This window comes from Haliaeetus leucocephalus, unplaced genomic scaffold (genome assembly GCF_000737465.1).
Source record: "Haliaeetus leucocephalus isolate CR32 unplaced genomic scaffold, Haliaeetus_leucocephalus-4.0 Scaffold110, whole genome shotgun sequence".
Taxonomy (NCBI): Eukaryota; Metazoa; Chordata; class Aves; order Accipitriformes; family Accipitridae; genus Haliaeetus; species Haliaeetus leucocephalus.
This window is the reverse complement of record NW_010972546.1, coordinates 1,888,595-1,906,079: the sequence shown is the minus strand read 5'-3', so window position 1 is coordinate 1,906,079 and position 17,485 is coordinate 1,888,595. Positions and strand designations below refer to the sequence as shown.

At 51.8% G+C, this 17,485-nt stretch overlaps 2 protein-coding genes across 2 annotated transcripts; one reads left to right on the top strand and one right to left on the bottom strand.

Annotated features, from left to right (window-relative positions):
- Positions 1-1,918: 1,918 nt before the first annotated feature.
- LRRC3C (leucine rich repeat containing 3C) lies at positions 1,919-4,079 on the top strand. The gene has a single exon (XM_010585550.1). It carries the CDS (start codon positions 2,012-2,014, stop codon positions 2,792-2,794), a length of 783 nt encoding a protein of 260 aa, XP_010583852.1. The 5' UTR covers positions 1,919-2,011; the 3' UTR covers positions 2,795-4,079.
- A 7,418-nt stretch (positions 4,080-11,497) lies between these two features.
- On the bottom strand, positions 11,498-17,430 carry ZPBP2 (zona pellucida binding protein 2). Its single transcript, XM_010585707.1, has 8 exons — positions 17,292-17,430; positions 16,663-16,743; positions 15,991-16,116; positions 15,265-15,426; positions 14,146-14,364; positions 12,905-12,990; positions 12,134-12,311; positions 11,498-11,595 (listed from the first exon to the last, which is right to left on the bottom strand). The coding sequence occupies exons 1-8, from the start codon at positions 17,428-17,430 to the stop codon at positions 11,498-11,500; spliced, it is 1,089 nt and encodes a 362-aa protein (XP_010584009.1).
- Positions 17,431-17,485: the final 55 nt, after the last annotated feature.

Below are 17,485 nucleotides of genomic sequence, written 5' to 3'. Positions count from 1 at the left end.
CCCCGGCAGCGCCGAGCCGAGCTGAGCTTCCCCCGGGGAAGCACCGGGGCTTCCCCCGCCCGCAACGCCCCCCCCGGTGCCGAGCGGGACCGGGGGGGAACCCCGGGCATCCCCGGGCTGCGTTGGGTGTACGGAGGGTCCCGGAGCCCGCACAGCCCCGCGGCGGACAGCCCGTCCTGCCCCCGGGCACCTCAACCGCTCTCCCCGGGGTTAGCGGCGACCCCCCGGGGTCGGGCTGGGGACCACCGTGCCCCGCTCTGGGCTGGGGACCCCGGTGTTGCGGCAGGGAGCTGGCTGTGCCCGCCTTCGCTGCGGTGCGCGGTCTGGAGCCCCGTGGATGGGGACCAGCCGAAACCACTGTGGGGCCCTGGAGAGCCACATCCCACCCGCGGGGGTCCCCCCGGGTCCTGTGGATGAAGCACCCCCTGTCCCGGGTCACCGGCTCCCAGCTCAGCCCGGCAGGTTTCCCATGGTGGCTGGCCCTTTGCTTGCCCCTGGGCAGCAGGAGGTGGCCCCAAAGGGCAGCGTTCACCCCAGGTTACTTCTGGCAGACTTGGGGGGCTGGTCCCCCCACCATGCTGATGTGCTGGTGTGGGGCTGGGGTCCTGGTGCCCTTCGGCTGCTCTGAGCCCTGGTCCCCGCTCGGGGACCTCGAGGAGTCCCAGGGGAGCCGGCAGCGCAGGGGTCGGCTCCGCACTGGTGTGACCTTGGGGTGTTTTGGCACAGTTGGGCTGCGTTACGGTGCCCAGCTGTCAGGGTGCTCGTCCACACTGCGCTACCGGGGCCACCCTTGGGTGGGCACCTCTGCCCCTCGCTGGGGACCCCCGGTCAGCACCCAGAAGCAGGTTTGATGCTGGCAGGGCACTCTGGGGTGTGTGTGTGGGTTGTGGGAGCAGCAGGCTGCCTTGCCCGGGATGTGCCCGGGCGGCACAGCACGGGGCTTTCCGCAGCACAGAGCTTTGCCTGATGGGGTGCCACGGGGTTCCCTTTGACGCCGGTGTCTTTAATCCTGGGATGGTGGAGAGCACCTGCATCCTGCCCTGATGGCTCTGCTGCCACGGCCCTGCTGGGGACGGCCTGGAGCCCCTGGATGTGGTGGGACCCATGGCTGGGAAAGCCGGGCAGCGCGCTCGCAGGGCTTGGATGTGGCCCTTATCTGCTGCCACCACCCTGGGAACTTGCTACATGCTCAGCTCTAGTGAATTTCCTTTTTCTGTTTTTGTTTCTTTCCTGCTGACGTTTTTCCCCTCCGGAATAAAGGGCTGGATGGGGACCATGGTTACAGGGTGGTGTGGGCAGCCCGACCCTGTGGCCGGGGTGGCACTGGGCAGGGAACGGCGGTGCCCAGCCACCCGCCTGTGCCGATCCTCTCGAGAAGGGAAAACCCCAGTGTGTGTCAGCTCGTGCCCTGGGTGCTGCCGGAGAGCGGAGCCGGAGAGCGGGAACCTGCTCTGCCTCTGCCCGCATGTGTTTTCCATCACGTTCCCCAGGGGCTGCCTGCAGCGGCGGCTTGCCTGGAGCCAGGGCTCACTTGCTGGTGCGTCCCGCCGGTTGCCGCAGCAGGATGTATCTATCGGCCTTCTGCGAGCAAGCGATCAAACTGTCGGTGACCTTGGCGGGGTGGGAGCTCACCCCCGCCTCTGGCTCAGCCCGAGCTGTCTCTGTTTGTTACAGCCCAGCTGCTGGCACGCAGGAGACGTGCCTTCACTCGGCCCCTCGGGGCGTGATCCTGCTGCGCAGGAACCCTGAGCGAGGCCGCTGATGGCAGGGGATGGGAGGATGCGTGAGCTGTGCTGGCTGGTCCTGTCCACATCCCGGTCCCTGTCCCGCGGCCAGGCTGCGCCGGGGCAGGCGTGATGCTCGCAGCTGGCACGGTGGTGGTTCTGTCTCTTGGAACCCCTGGTCTGACGCTGTCCCCTTGATGTCTCCTCCGTCTTAGATGCACCGAGCCGAGCCGAAACCACCGAGATCCACCGGGCCGGTGGCCACGTGACTAAGGCAGCGCGGCACCATGCCTGCGGCAGAGCGGGTCCTCCTCCGCTCGGTGACCATGTGGCTGCTCCTGCAAAGCCTCCTCCTCCTCGCCTCCTGCCTTCGCTCGGCCGCTGCATTCCCCAAGGGCTGCTACCCCTCGGAAGAGGAGGGGCTGAAGACCTTCCGCTGCAGCAATGCTCGGCTGACCGAGGTCCCCAGGGACATACCCAATGACACCAATAAGCTCTACCTGGACTCCAACCGAATCCCCTTCCTGCCCCGCGACGCCTTCCGGGATCTGCCGCTCCTTCTGGAGCTGGATCTGTCCCACAACGCCATCGCCAACGTCGAGAGCGGGGCTTTCCGGGGCCTGGCAGAGCACCTGCACTCTCTGGACTTGTCTTCCAACAGGCTGGTGTCAGTCAGCAAAGACGCCTTTAGCAACCTGAAGGCCAAAGTCAACCTCTCCGACAACCCCTGGCTGTGTGACTGTCGGCTGCAGGAGCTGATCCGCACGGTGGACCTGGTGGCCGGCTCCTCGGGTGGCATCGTGTGTGACTCCTCCGTGCAGGAGGAGCATGTTGGCAAAGCTTTCCTGCAGGTGATTGCCGACACGGACTTCTGCAACGTGTACAAAAAGACCACGGACATCGCCATGCTGGTCACCATGTTCGGCTGGTTCGCCATGGTGATCTCCTACCTGGTCTACTACGTGCGGCAGAACCAGGAGGACGCCCGGCGGCACCTGGAGTATCTCAAGTCCCTGCCCAGCAAGCAGCGGAGGTCGGAGGAGTCGTCCACCATCAGCACCGTGGTGTGAGGCACCGGCATCCCGCAGGACACGGGGACCCGCGGAGCTGCGGATCGGCCACTCCGCAGGCTTGCCATGGCTGCAGGAGCTATCACGAGCCACCGTCATTGCAGAGAAAGAGTCACAGATTTGTTCTGTTCTCTCCAAGGAAGCGGGGTCTGGCAGCAGGAGCCATGGCCGGCGAGTGCCTGGCTCTGGCACAGTGAGGGGCGAAGTGGCTGCGGCCAGGGGCGGTTATCGGCAACAAGCACAGAGCAGCCGTGGCGTCTGCCCGCTGCCTCTGAGTTACAAAGGACCGGAGAGACCCCGAGCATCCCCCCGGCATGCGGCCGTTGCTCCGACCGGCCTGGACATTCAGACTTCATTTAAAACTTTTATATTTCCTTTGCAGAGATCCCTTTGGGGCATTAAGGAAATCAATGTTTTAATCCCTCCCTGGTTTACCCTCGGCTGCCCGAGGGATGTTCCCGGCAGTGCAGGGCAGCCTGGGCCTGGCTCCCTGCCTGGATGGGCAGCGGGCAGGGCTGGGCTGCGGGGAGGAGCGGTACGGCCACAAGGCCAGTGCCCTGCCGGGTCACCGACCCCGGGACGGTCACGAGCTGTGACCGCAGCCCGGCGGGACCAAAGGACAGGGCGGGAGGTGGGGACGCATCGGTTGGGAAAGGCAAGAGGCAGGTCCAGGGGTGCCCAGCTCCGGCTCTCGTGCCGGACGGTGCCGCCCCATCTCCCGTCTCAGCCCCTGCTGCTTCCCGCTCCTTTCCCGGCACCCCCAGGCCAGGTGGAGTGAGGGGTGCGGGGGATCCCGCTTGGAGATGGGGTGGCTGGTGGGCAAACCCGGCACCTTCCCCCTCGGAGCACACCGTTCCTATAAAAAGCAAATGGGGAATAAGAAGCAAATGGGAAATGAGCTCCTCTGGGTCTGAGCCCTCCGGGGTCCCCAAGGGATGTGGGTGCTGCTGGAGGGGAACCGCGGGGTCCAGGCGGTGGGTCCAGCCCTGCCGGGATGTCGGGGGGAGCCGGTTTCCCCTTGGTGCTCCCCGGGGACCACGTAGGTGGGTGTTTGCAGCAGGGTAGCACCCCTCCCCAGCCTGCTCCGATCTGCCGCCAGAGCAGAGCTCCCATCTCTCACTCAAGGACTCACAAACTGCCGACCGGTCACTGTGACGGAAAGCGGGGATGGAGGGAGCCACTGTGGCTCCTCCACCCTCTCCCCACTCCCGCGCTGCTGGCAGGAGCCTGAATCTCCCCTAAAATGCCCCAAAGTCCCTTCTTGACACTTCCAGCATTGGGCTGCAGGTTCCTGGTGTTGGTAGGTAGAGGTGAGGCTGGGGTGCTGGGGGCTGGTGTGGGTGCGGGTCGGTGCCCACCTTTGGGCGTGCAGGGTCCAAGTGGCAACTCAGAGCAAAGCCAGAGCAGACCCAGACTCTTCCAACCGAGTGTCTGGCCCCTGAGAGAGCTGTTTTTGCTGGTTTTGCCCTTTTTTTAAACCACCTGAAGCTAAATTGCCTTAATTCACCAAGAGCACCAACCAAAGCTGCTTGAACGTCCTCTGTACTGGGCCAGACCCAGCTCCAGCTGCCCCGGAGCAGCGGGAGCTTATTGCCAGGTCCGGCCTCAGACCCTGGTGCAGGCAGCGTGTTTCGGCGCAGGCAGGGCTCCAGTCCCTGGCTGCTGCCCATCCTGCCGTGCCCCGGTGCCGGCAGGAACCGTGGGATAGAGCTGGCCGGGAGCGGCACACGCGCCCTTCCACAAGTGCCTACTTTCCCAGCGCAGACCAGGGGCTCTGCAATGCACAAGCACCTCAGCCCCAGCTCCAATCCAGGCATACCCTGGGCCCCATACTCCGCAGCCCCACGGCAGCTCCCCACTTCCAGACAACCGGCTGCGGAGAAAAGGGGCCGGGGGACCGGACCGAGCCACCGTGAGCAGCTGCACCGGGGCGCTGCTCCCCTGCGGAGACCCCCGGGCGGCTGCTGTCGTGCCCGTGGTGTGTGGGGACACCCGGGACCGTCTCACCCAATATGTGTTTTGTTTAAGGGACCTTTTACGTTCTTACTTTATACAACAATAAAGTTGGCTTTTACTTTGGAGCCTGTGCCCGGCGTGTGCTGGTGTGTGCATCCGTGGGGGGCACGGGGTGCTGCTCCTGTGGCAGCTGTGGCTTTGGTCCGAGGTGGGTGGCATCCCCCTGTGCCAGGGCCACCCTGGTCCCCGGTGACATCCTGGCCACAAAAGGAGGATGGAGAGTGCCCACGACAGCCGATGGCTTCCCAGAGCCACGTCTTGCTCTGCTGGGTGCTCCTGGGCTGGCGCTTTCAGAAACACGATACTTGGTCCCTCCGGTAACCCTGCCTTCGCCTTCAATAAATGAACACCCTGTGGCTCAGCTCCTGCGAGCACAGCTCAGGTCACTGGCATGGTGCCGGTCCCCGAGCCGTGATGTGCCGGGACCCTGTGCAGCGGTTTGCCGGGGCCCTGCTCTGCTCCCTGCCGTCCCATCCCCACCAGACCAGAGCTGGGCATTGTGTGGCACACAGGGCAAGGACCATGATGGCCAGGAGGGACAAGCCCTTCCCGATGCTCGTGGTCCCCGTGAGCAGCCTCGTCGGTCACGGCATCCGCAGCGGCCCCGTACTGGTTTACCGGCACCTTTCCCTACGCGGTGCGTGCCGAAGCATGGTGCTGCAGAGGGTGAAACCTGGGACCTAACGCGGAATGACAGCTCCCGCTCGTGGGACATTAACCTTGTTTGTCACTCGGCTGTCTCCAGACGCAGCGTGGCATGGCGTGGCCGTGACAGCCTGCAGACCCCGGGCTCCCGAACAGATGGCTGCCGTCCCCCACCCCGGTTTGCTCCCCAGGGACCCTCCTCCCGCGGCCCCGGGAGCAGCTGGGGAGGGCTGGGGGATGCAGCAGGATGGGCAACCCCGGCTGCCACCCCGACTGTGGGGATGTGGCTCCCCGGCGTCCTGCCAGCGTCCCTCCGTGGGGCTGGATAACACGGAGCCCCCAGGGACTCCGGGAAGACATCTCCGAGCTGCTCCAAGCCTTGAGTCAGACAAGGAGGGGACAACCGCAGCCATCCCCGGGGGCGATTGCAGCCCCCGGCCAGGGAATCGCATGAGGTCCCCTGAGACCGACCCCAACACCGGTGGCTGCTCGCCAGGACCCCGGCGAGGGCTTGTGGCAGGGCCAGCACTGCCTGGTGTCCTGGCAGGTCTCGTCCCCAGCTCTGTCCCCTCCCGTGTCATAAAAAATCTGCAGAAAGCTCCGGGAAGATAACTTGGTCTGGGACGGACTGAATTGCTTGGGATTTATGCTGTTAGTAATATTGGGTATTTAATCAGGTGTCACAGGGAATGGGGAAGAGTTGGGATTACGGGAATATTTGCAGGACATGCCTGCGGCCCAGCCGGCATGTCGGAGGGGTCTTGGGGGGATCTGGCCGAGCACAGAAGGAGGTCGGGGGCCCGCAGCCCGCTGGGCACCTGAGACGGGTCCCATCCCAGGGAGGGATTCTTCTCATCTCGCCATTCACTCGCCGGCAGCAAGTTGCTGTGGGCAAGCTCCTGCCGGGGAGCTGGGAGCCGGCGCTCGGTGTCAGTGGGTACAGGGGGCTCAGCGTTAAAGTAAACACTTCTCCTTAAGCTAGGAAATACCATCATCCATTTTAATGCTGCATTTCTGGGTAATTCATTTCCTGATGTACTGTAGATTTATCTGCTGGGATCAGTATCAGGAGAATTAGCAGCGTGACCTCCTTCTGTACCATTCCAGCATGCCGGTAAATCTCTGTTATTAACTTCCAAGGTCCTCTGCCCACCTGCGCTGAGTGGGTGATTAACCAGCCTGCCCGGGGAGGGCTGTTCTCCTTCTCCAGGATGGAGGAAAATGTGTCACTGGGGCAAGATTTAAGAACTGGGTCCTCGCTGGCGGTGATGCCTCTTCTGCTCACCAGGCCCCGAACCCCCCCCAGGAGCCCAGGGACCGAGAGATGTTCCTGGGAAGCCAGGCTCTGCATAGCCCCCGGCTCCACTGGATATTCGACTATTTATTGAGCTTACTGGTGGGCAGGGTGGCTGCGGGTCCGTCCTTTCAGCAGCAGTGACAGGGGCTCTGCTCCACACCGGGGGCAAGCATTTGCTTCTGCAGGGGTGTGTGTTTTTCTCAGCCCGTGAATGAAGCGTGCTCAGCAGTCGCGGCCCCAGACTGCATCCTGAACTTTTAACTGATTAGATTTAGAAGAGGGAAGGAAGGATGTCTAATTGTTTAATTTCCACAATTATAAAAATATTTATAAATAATTAGAACTGATGGCAGCAATTACACTGTGATTAAAGCTGGTCTACACTTCATCAATGGCCCTTCAGTTATGTAGCCTTATTTATTTATTTTCACCACAAAAAATCCATTTACAGTGGCATTGCTGCCAATAATGAATCATACTTATTCAGTGCCTGCAAAGGACTCATTAATCTGATGATGTTGCTTGTTATAGGAACGGTGCTGCGCAGAAAATGTGGTCACTGGACTTTGGCTGGAGGAAATTTCATTTCAGTGGATAGGAAACCAGAGCAGAACTCAAAATCACAACATCTCTTCCCATGGTGTGGTTAAGAGCTCAGCGTTTAAGCCAGCCGCACATTCCCCTCCTGACTTGCTGTTAATTTTCCCTCCCACCCCTCGTGCAAGCTGGGCATCGCTGGGCAGAGGGATCATTTCTCTGACTGCCATTCTTTTAGGACGAGGTTGTGTCTGGTAATAAAAGAGAGGGACCCGCAAAGCTGCCCCTCTCAGAGAGAAACGTTGTCTTTCCAGTCACTTTTCCTGCCTCTGCAGGAGACGTGGGGCCGTCGTCATCCGTGGCTGGGGCTGGTGCTCGTGTCCGTCCCGTTGTCCCGTGGGAGCAGCGCCGGGCTGGGTGCTGTGGCTGCGGCACCCACCGCCTGCCCATGACCTCGCTCCGGGCCAGGATTTAGGTACCAAAAAACAACACAAGCTCTTTCCCCCCCCCCCCGGTTCCAGTTCAGCAGAGCACTTGAAAATATGCGTAATTTTATATCAACAATCGGTCCCATTGAGGAATTCGCTGCGGCTGCTGTACCTAAATAGACTTTGCCTTTCACATGAGCCCCTTGGCTCCCAGCCGTTGGCTTTGACTCAGCAAAACAGCCGATCCCCTTCGAGCACTGCTGTCCCAGCCCTCCTCCCGCTTCCACAAGAGCACGGCCGCACGTGGGATTTCATCTTTCCTAACACACATCCTTGCCGAGGTGCAGAGCTGCATCCCGGGATGCCCCCGTACTGCCCAGCCCAGAGCATCTGCAGTGTCAGCCGGGGGATCTTGACAGAAATGACACCCTTGACTCTTGGCCAGGCTTCGTTTTCAAGCCACTTTCCACCAAAGCGGCTCTTGGACTGGGTCCTTGTGGGAAATTCCTGGGGGGATGGATTAGCCGGGGCTGCACCCAGGGTTTCCTTGGCTCAGCCCGCCCCATCCCAGGTGTGATGAGTTCCCGGGATGTGCTGATCCCAGGGCACCTGGTCCTGCTCCTCCCTCCCCACAGCCCCTCTCCTTTTAATCTGCTGGGCAGACTGGTGTTCTCCAGGATGTTGAAGTGAGTTGTGAGCTGCAGTGTGTCATGCTGGCAGCCCTGCAACCTGTTCAACTCCTGTTGACTTGAATTTAGAGAAACAGCTCCCTCGTGGGCTAACAGAGATGCTGTGGGGAGTTATGAGACAACCTTCCCGCTGGAGCAGAGATGTCACCGTCACCCCGGCAGACACTGTCCCGTAACCAGCTAGCCGTCGCGGCAGCTCTGCAGTGAGTGCTTTAACATGTGTTTGTTAAGTGTTTCTCAAGTGGCTTGTTCCAGGCTGGGAAAAGGCAGCTCTGATGTTAAAACAATGGGCTTTGGCTTCCAGTTGCCAGATTATTTTTGTCATTTGTGGATGTTGAAAACTGCTCACGTGCTGTTGGTAGGCAGCCCGTGGGAAGGGCTGAGGTACCTGAGGCCTGTGCAGAGAAGGGGACAAGAAGTTTTAAGCTCTACATTTATTATTTGTGAGAATTCGCTGCTACTCTTGAGGTGTCATAATCATCCTTTGCAAGAAGTGAGATGAGAGCTGCGTGGTCGGGGCAGGTTAAAGCAGTGCTTTAACCTGTTAAGCAGTTAAAGCTGAGCCTCGCAGGAGTAACCAGGGGTGCCCCCGCTGTGCCAAGAGCATCAGCTACAGCCCACGTTTCCAGGAGGGTGTGTAAAACCAGAGCGGAGCAAAAAAAAAAAAAGAGGATTTAAAGCAGGGATGAAGGCTCTGGCAATTTCTTGTGAGCTATTGCAGCTGGGGGGGTAGAGTGTGATCATAAAAAGTAAAGGTGAGGGAAAGTGAGAGCCGATGACAGCGATTTGTAAAATCTGAAGTGTGACAGCGATTCAGCAGCTCGGGAGAAGGGAAGGGAGCGAGCTGTGAGGGATGGTAGGTCGTAAATAAAAAATTCGGCTGGGTTTGGGGCTGTCACAGGCAGTGAAGGCCGGGAGCTCCAGCTGGATGGAAACATCTTTCATACAGGAAAGGTCAGAGGGAAGCCATTTCCCATCAGTTCTTCATGAAAGTCTCCACAGAATTAATGACACACACTGCGATGCAATACTGAAATATTTGACCTATTTTTCTACTTTTAAGGCCTGCTGAAAAAGTTGAGGCACTATAAGAGCTTCCTGTATACCTCCAGTTTTTAGAAGGAGGAGGGAGTAAATGTTCATTTGTGACTCGCCATTGCACTTAGTACCTACTTAGTGCTTTTTTTTTTCCCCATAATAATTTATGCATGTGGCATTCCTCTGTTCTGAAATAGGCCAAGAGACACAGGCAGCAATTGCTGAGCCCGTCTGCTTAAGCTGTATAAGCCTGAACCGTGCACACAGTGTCCAGTTGGCAGCTAAGATAATCAGCCTACAGGCAGTTTAAATGCTCGTTACAGTACATTTTATTCGTCAGTATTTAATAAGTAATGATTCTGAAAAGCTTGGAGCGTGGTCTGTGCCCATACCATCTCCTGCTGTGTTCCTGTCAAAATGGATAAGTTAAACTGGGTTGAATCTGGTCGATTTTTGGATGAATACCCACCAAGGAATTTCTAGATGCCATAAGAAGGTACAGCTATTGAGTAGGAGGTGCTCTTTTGCTTGACTTAGTCCTACACAGTGTAAAAAAGAAAGGAATGGCTCTGTGCTGGGAAGCTGGGCATGGCTTTGCATGGCTGTGTGTGTGCACAGGCAGCGGGGCACAGGGTCCCCTTTGCTTGGGTTGCAGGGGGTTACACCACCATTGCACAAGCACCTTCAAAAGGGGCCACGTTGGCCAGCTGTGCTTCATGAGGGAAAGGAGGGTGAGATTTCTCTGGTGTCCCTTGACAAAGTGAATCTAGAAGGCAGCAGCTCCCGGCAGGGAACAGCTTACAGAGCTTGAAAACAAGTTCTAAAAGCCTGTGTTCCACTAGCTCCAGCATGGCCTCAGAAGGCTGCGGCAGGCTGGCTGCTCCGGTGGGCTCGCGTGGCCTGTGCTCTGCACCGTACAGGGGCTGGTCAGAAGTCAGGGTTACTTGTGAAGCTCTTGAAAGTAGTAAAATAATCTTTACTAATAGTGCTTTATGAGCAAAATGGTCAACTGCTGCAGATCCAGCAGCTATCCTTCAAAAGCAGATCGGAGTAAGTCTTTTCTGGGAAGAAAACTCCCATTATCTCAGTGCTTTGGCAATTTGTATCTTGACTTGTTACTCATCCGGTGAACTTGACAGGAATTTACAGCTGGTGTAAGAGGATCATCTGCTCGTACAGCACAGCACCTGGGGCCAGCAGAGCTCTGCCATGAGGATTTGATGCAGCTGAAGGAAAGGATGCAGCAGCAAGCAGGCGGAGGAGGCTCTGCAAGCCTGGCCACTTCCCCCCCGGGACATACCCGCTGCTTTCTGGGGAGCAGTGGACAAAAAGAGAACCATAAAAGCTGGGGCCTTAATTCTCCTGACTGCTGGGCTGTAGGATTTGTTATTAACCCTCTCTCCTGCCTCACAGACCCAATTTCACTTTCCACTCTGCTGGTGTCTGCTCATCAGCAGAGCTCCCACGGGTGGAGCAAAATGGAAAGCCCTGAGTGGGTCAGTGTCCATTAACTGGTGTGTTGTACAGTTTTGCACAGGGCAGGCTGGAACACTTCAGACAGAGAGGGAAGGGCCTTTAGTATTTTTAAACCACAAAGGTTAAACACTTCTATTAATATCTGCTAGAAATTGCTCATAGAGATTCTGGCATATGTCATTATGGCACATAATTCCACTACAACTGCCTGCCATCTTTCCCTGAATTGTTTATAGCTCCTTTACGTGCTCTGAGCAAACTGCAGCACAAAGCTGTCGTGTGTCTGGTGTCACCACCAAGAGACAGACTCTTTGCACTAACAGCCATGTGATAAACTTCCTTTTTTTTCAATGAATTACTTTATCTTGTGTGAACACTTCATTTTATGCATCATTTTTACAGTCTAAGTGGTCCCTGAACAGAGAAAATCTAGGGGTGCATGAATGATGAGGTTTTGCAGTTGTTCAAAAATGAATGTAGGATTCCTAAATCATCAGCTAAAAATGAAAAGAACATCACACAACCAATAATGCTTTCACAGCTGCTCTTTGGTTTTCCAATTTCTGCCGTCAATTTATTAGCAAGATCTTGCTCCGTACTTTTTGACTCGAGGCCTTGTACAAATCTGGCAGGTCACTTCGTTGTTAGGGCTGTAAGTTCCAGGCTCACACACCACTGCGAAGAGAACACAGTCAGCGTTTCAGCCAGCTCCCCTCCGCCTCAGCCAGGCCTGGGACCATCAGACAGCACCATGTGCCTTCCCGGCACTGTAAGGGAGATCTCATCCTTCCCAATCTCACTGAGCCTGCCTCTCGCTAAATACCCCGAACTCCAGAACTAGCAGTACGTGCTGCTGGCAAAAGATCTTTTAAAACAGTTGAGTGTTTTCTAGCAGTGCTACCATTAAGGTAATTGTTTCTTATTTGCTCTATATCCTGAGCGTAGTCACTCACCAGTGACCTGGAAGAAAAAACACTTCACTGCTTCCACTCACTCTATTTGGAAACACAGTGACACCTACAAATGCACTAACAAACGCTGCCAGCTTGTTTTCTGTTCCTATCAGTTTTTTTAAATCTGCGATGTGAATGTCTTTCTGAAAGTTGAATGGAAATTTCATTGCTTTTGACATTGATATTTACCAAATACTCTTCAGAGAAACCAGTGATCAGAGCTAATCAGCTATATTTAAATCAATATATTTTATATTTACCACAGCAACTAGCGCAGTTCTTGTGGGTGATATCGTTTTTCCCAAAACCTGGTCGACAACTGTCAATGTGAGTAACTGAGAAACTGTTGTCCACATAGTGTATTGTAGGAACAGTTTGAAACTCGTGCTTCAAAGCATACGTCTGCTTATTGAAAAACTCTCCAATTCGCTCTCGTGCCTAAAATTCAGAAACATTGGAAGAATAAAAAAGTCAGTTGTTTTTTCTTGATTTTAAAACTCAGTAAATACTTTATAGTCCTGATTACCACACACACTGACCTGTCACCTTAACTGGGAGCCTTCCTTTGGCTTCAGAGGGCCTGGGATCAGACCCAGTATGCCACCTGATAGCATATATTAATGTTAACAAGCCAGAGAGAACAGATTTTAGAAATCGGCTACAGTAGATTTAGTTTAAATTGTATTCCATTTACCAAATCATAAATCAAAGATTTAGTTTAGAGAACTGGAAGTTCAGTATGCTACTGTAAACATTAATGTTTATAATTCTTTATTCTTAGAGGTAAATATGAGGGAAGAAATAAGCCCCCCCCCCCCTTTTTTTTTTAAGCTGCTTGGATCAATTTGACTTTTAAAAACAGTTTTCCATCCTGAATGGCATTATTTGAAATCCATGAATTGTCATTTACAATGATATTAATCCCACAAAATCCAGGTGAAGCTGGATTACTACCAGTCAAATCTGTAGATGCTAAGGCAGAAATTTGTGTTAAATATGCAGAGAAGACACAAGGGTGGCTGACACAGAACCTCTTGAACTCTCATGTTTGTCGCATCTTCACAATCATAAGGAACCTGGTGGCAAACTTCTTCCCATCCTGGTGCAAAAGGATTGACTATGGGTTGGGGGGGAAAAAAAAGATACATTTAATTTACAATGAACTCAAATACCTCAAGCAGGTGTCTTTAGGTTCATTTTGGAAAAAATTGACAAACAAAATGCATTACTGCTTTTAGCATCACTTCATCCTATCATACTCTCTTAATTTTGCCTCTAATTTGTGAAGAATGGAGTTTGGTTTTGTTTGTTTGTTTTCACCTGTCACTGTCTGCAGTCAAGATCATGTTTTGAAACAGTTCTTTTGACTGGGTGCATTTGAATGTTGAAAAATGAGTGACTGATAAAAGGGGAAAAAATATATTTAGTCCTGGTGGTTTCTACCCAGTTACTTGAATTGCTTTTTTCCAGTAAGAGTCAGAGGTCAAACAATAAAATAATGTGGGGAAAAATATGCTGGCAGTAAGAATGGAACCAAATTCTTACACAGTATCCTCAGATTTCAGAAAGGGCTGAAGTTTCACGTAAACTTAAAACCTTTGGGTCCTCAGTTTGTTCCGAATGTTTCTTGACTTTACTGAGGGGAAAATGGCCAAGAAACTGTTCCACAACCTCTTGGATGGTCCCTCTTGGCACATGACGAGAACAGATACAGCAGAGAATGTGGTCAAAGCATTAATGAATAACTTCCTTTCCTCAGTGATAAAACATCTCTAAATTAGGGCAGCCATCAGGGTTGATTTAACCTGTTTTGCAAGGCAATACAGCCACATCAGTGTTACCATAAGGGAACTGTGAGGCTCTTGCTTTCAACCTCTGTGCAGTTTCCTAGAATCAAGCAAAACCACAGAGGTCACAGACTTATTAAAAATCAAATAATGAAAAACAAATATTTTATATTTTTTACAAAAAAATATAAAAATCATGGCATCTTAGCAGCTACCTCCTTTCAACAATCCTTTCCAACTGCACACCTTGAAAAGTAGCATTTTTTGCTAAGGTTGCAAGAAGTACAAAACTATAAATTCCACATATAAACTGCATTTTAGCTCCATCTGTGGGCTAGCGAGAAAAAATACAGGGACTCCAAAAGAAAGCAGGGAAACAACTTCTGAAGGTATACTTGACTTTAATGTATTTCAGGTGTTGTTTATAGAACTCTCAGGTTGTTTATAAAAGTAAATGATCCCTCCCAAACAATGAAATCTGTTACCTTGAAAACTAACAAATAGTTCGTGCAGGAGGCCTTGTTTTGGTCTCTTGACAGAATGGCATTTGTAGGATGACTCTATGATGTGACACGTCAGATCAGAGATGATGTTATTTAAGATTTTCTTTAGTTCCTCAAAGAACTGGCCGTTAGGTGCTAACTCGCATTCCCTTGTAGTAAAGCGAACAAATACCTGATATGCATGGTCAGCTTCCCTGTATGCTTTAAGGAAAACAGTTTGTGTGTGAGTTCTGCGGTGCAATTACACATTGAGTCTTATACAGAACCTTATCATCTGTATCAGTGTACTTTGTATCTGAAATACGGGCTCTTATTCAAAAGTAAACAAATAAATAAAGCTTACTCATTAACCATAACAGAACAACCTTATCCTTGCCAGAGCTGACTCAAAGAGTAAGAGACATTTTGGTTTGAAATGTACAGGAATTTACGTGCTTATGTTATGAGGCTCTGATCCCAAATATTAAAACAAAAAAGGAGGTAAATAGTAAAATAACACAGAACTAGCATGTCTACAAAGTTGTGTAACTGAAATGAATTTGGATTATGCAAAAGTATTCTATGCAATTATGGTGCATAGGAGTGAATTTTTTAAAAATTAGTTTAGAAGTTAGTGGTTCTCAAGCATTTTTGGACACGTTATTTTATGGGTGGGGAGGTGATATTGGTGAACAGTGGTTACAAATGGTGGAAGAAGGCTCCAGTGTGCTGCTTGAGCTGTTGAGGCAGAGGGCTTATTCTGCACCAGCGTATGTTTGGTTTGGTAATCTCTCCCACAGGAGATTGCACTCAGACATGAGCTTCCTTTTCAGATCTTGGATATCGTTGGAATTATTGTAGTTCACTTTGTTCTTATTAAGGGTAGAGTTTATTTTATTCTTTGAGTGGTCATATGTTCGTGGTAGCAGTTATTTAAAACTTTTTCCAAACCTGGGATGGGGATTGTGCGTGTATAAATATAAAAAAATTATTTTATATTCTGGGATAAAATGTTAACTAATTATTTCTTTTTATCAAGCCTTGCAAAAAACATGCACTTCATAAACGCACCAAACTACAAAGGCTATGTGCATTAGCTTGCTAGTAAGTTAGCAATCTTACCGTATACCATGAATTTATATGCCTCAAACACTACTCTTTCTTCTTGTGTCGTAGTTTCTATGATTTTGTGAGAGAGAGTACAAGTGTAGGCTCCAGACATGGACTCCTTAAAACCCATCACCATCAGCTTTCCTGTTTTTGTAAGATTCACATACATTTGCCCTAGATTAGAAACAGGAGATACTTGATTACTGGAAATGTTCAGTTTCTAATGCTCTGCTCATTTAGAACATTTGAAGATGAGATCTTGCTCTTGTACATAATAACAGTGATTCATGTTAGTCTGAAACAGTCTAAAATTTATGACCTTTAGGACTTATTGCAAGTTTCCTTCTATCTCAAGCATTTGTAATTTTTTTAGGGGGAGAAGAGAAACATAGTCTAATGTCAGAGCTCATGGAAAAATTTGACAAAGGACCAAGTGACTATTTGGACCCACCATCCTGTTGCAGAGTGGCATCAATAGAAACAGGGAAAATACGTGATTTCATGTACAGTAATCTACTTAGCCATTTGTGGTTGACTTTTTCCCTTGTAAATAGAAAACAGAAACTATTTCTCTGTCTCAGCGTATTTTCCTGATCGCCTCCCTGCTCCCCAAGGCAGAGGCTGTTTCTAAGTTTGTGAAAAAGTACTGTAAAAAGCCTGTTCTATTAGTGACCGGGGGAAAAAATAGCTAAGGCAGGCACAGTGGAAATCCTTTGTAGTTCGAACAAAGTGACTAACCTTCTAAATTTTTTCCATCTGGACCAATCCACAAATACTTGGGATCTATTACTTCTTCTCGAGAACGAGCCAAATCCATACATACTAGAAATGGGCTATTTGTAAACACCTTAACATAAACATTAACTGCAATACAAGAGAACAAGGTAAATGAAGTGAAATGCTTCTATTGAATGAAATCACCAAAATACTAATTTTGAAAAATATATTTAATGTAATGCAAGGTTTATTTTTCATGTTTGGACTTTGAAAAGTGTAAGGCTAATCTTTTATCTCCTTTTGCTCTTTCTAATATGATGGAACTGTCCGCAGCGTGCTGGGTGCTGACTGTGTGGAGGAGACACCCGAGTGCCACACAAATCATGTTGCAGGGTCACAAAAAGCACCAGATTTTGAGCCTGTTGCTGAGTGGGACCCTCATTTAGACATTAAATTTTCAGAAGTGCTTATAGTAGCACCATGGGACAAATATCTTTCTAAACCCAGCTCCCCTCATTACTGTATGCTATCAGCATCGTATTCTGGAGTCTCCAGCACTGTGTTTAGCTAAGCTTGGTTGTGTCACTTCTCTGTGTAGCGGTGTCTGCATCATGATCACGATGCTTAAAACTCCATTTTAAAAGTTCAGTAAGACCTAAATATATATATATGTAAAAAAAAGGACGAGTTTACCTTCCTGTTTGGTGTCGCCATAAACATAATTCTTTTCAACTAAATCAATAGAATGTTGCTCTTCCTTAGGTACAGCTCTCACTGTAGGGAAAAGGACTTAGAATATTACAGAGAGAAATCTAAATGTGTGATTGTTAACCGTTTATTTTGTCCTAGCGGGTTTCTGTCTCTTGCCTTACTTTTTCTTTCTCCCCACGCCCTTTTCTTAAAAACAAGGGCTCCCACTTGCTGCTGACTTGCCAGATTTTGTTCCTTTAGAGCCCAGGTTGCAAATCTGTCTTGATATACCAGGTTCCAAACTAGCTGGGCCTTTCTCTTTACAAACAGCCAATAAAATAGTTACAAAATCTAACTAGAAAGCTAAGGCTCTTCACAATGACCCCAAGGAGAAGCAGGAGGGGTGCAGTGTGGTGACTGTGGGAGGGTATCGAGTCTTTGAGTATCTGTGAGCCTTTGCCTTTTGGGAAACAGTGGGCAGATGTGCTTATATGACCGCTCCCCAAGGAGATATGAAAATCATTAGAATTTGTGCTGACTTTTTCAGGCCACGGAGGCAGACTAGGGTAGCCCTGCCTGACCACTGCTGCCCCAGACTCGGGTCCAGAGAGATGCACTGCTGGGATCCACACCTTCCCCTCTAAAAGGGGTTTCATCGTCAACTGCTGAAGGAAGGTCCTGCAACAGGCTCTCCACAGGCGGCCGGCGCCCGGCGGCCCGAGCCCCACTGCCGCCCTCTGAGGAGACCCCCGCCTCGGAGGGGGCACCCATCGCCGCGGCCCTGCCCCTCCCTCCCTCCCTCCCTCGGTACCTCCAGTCAGAGCAC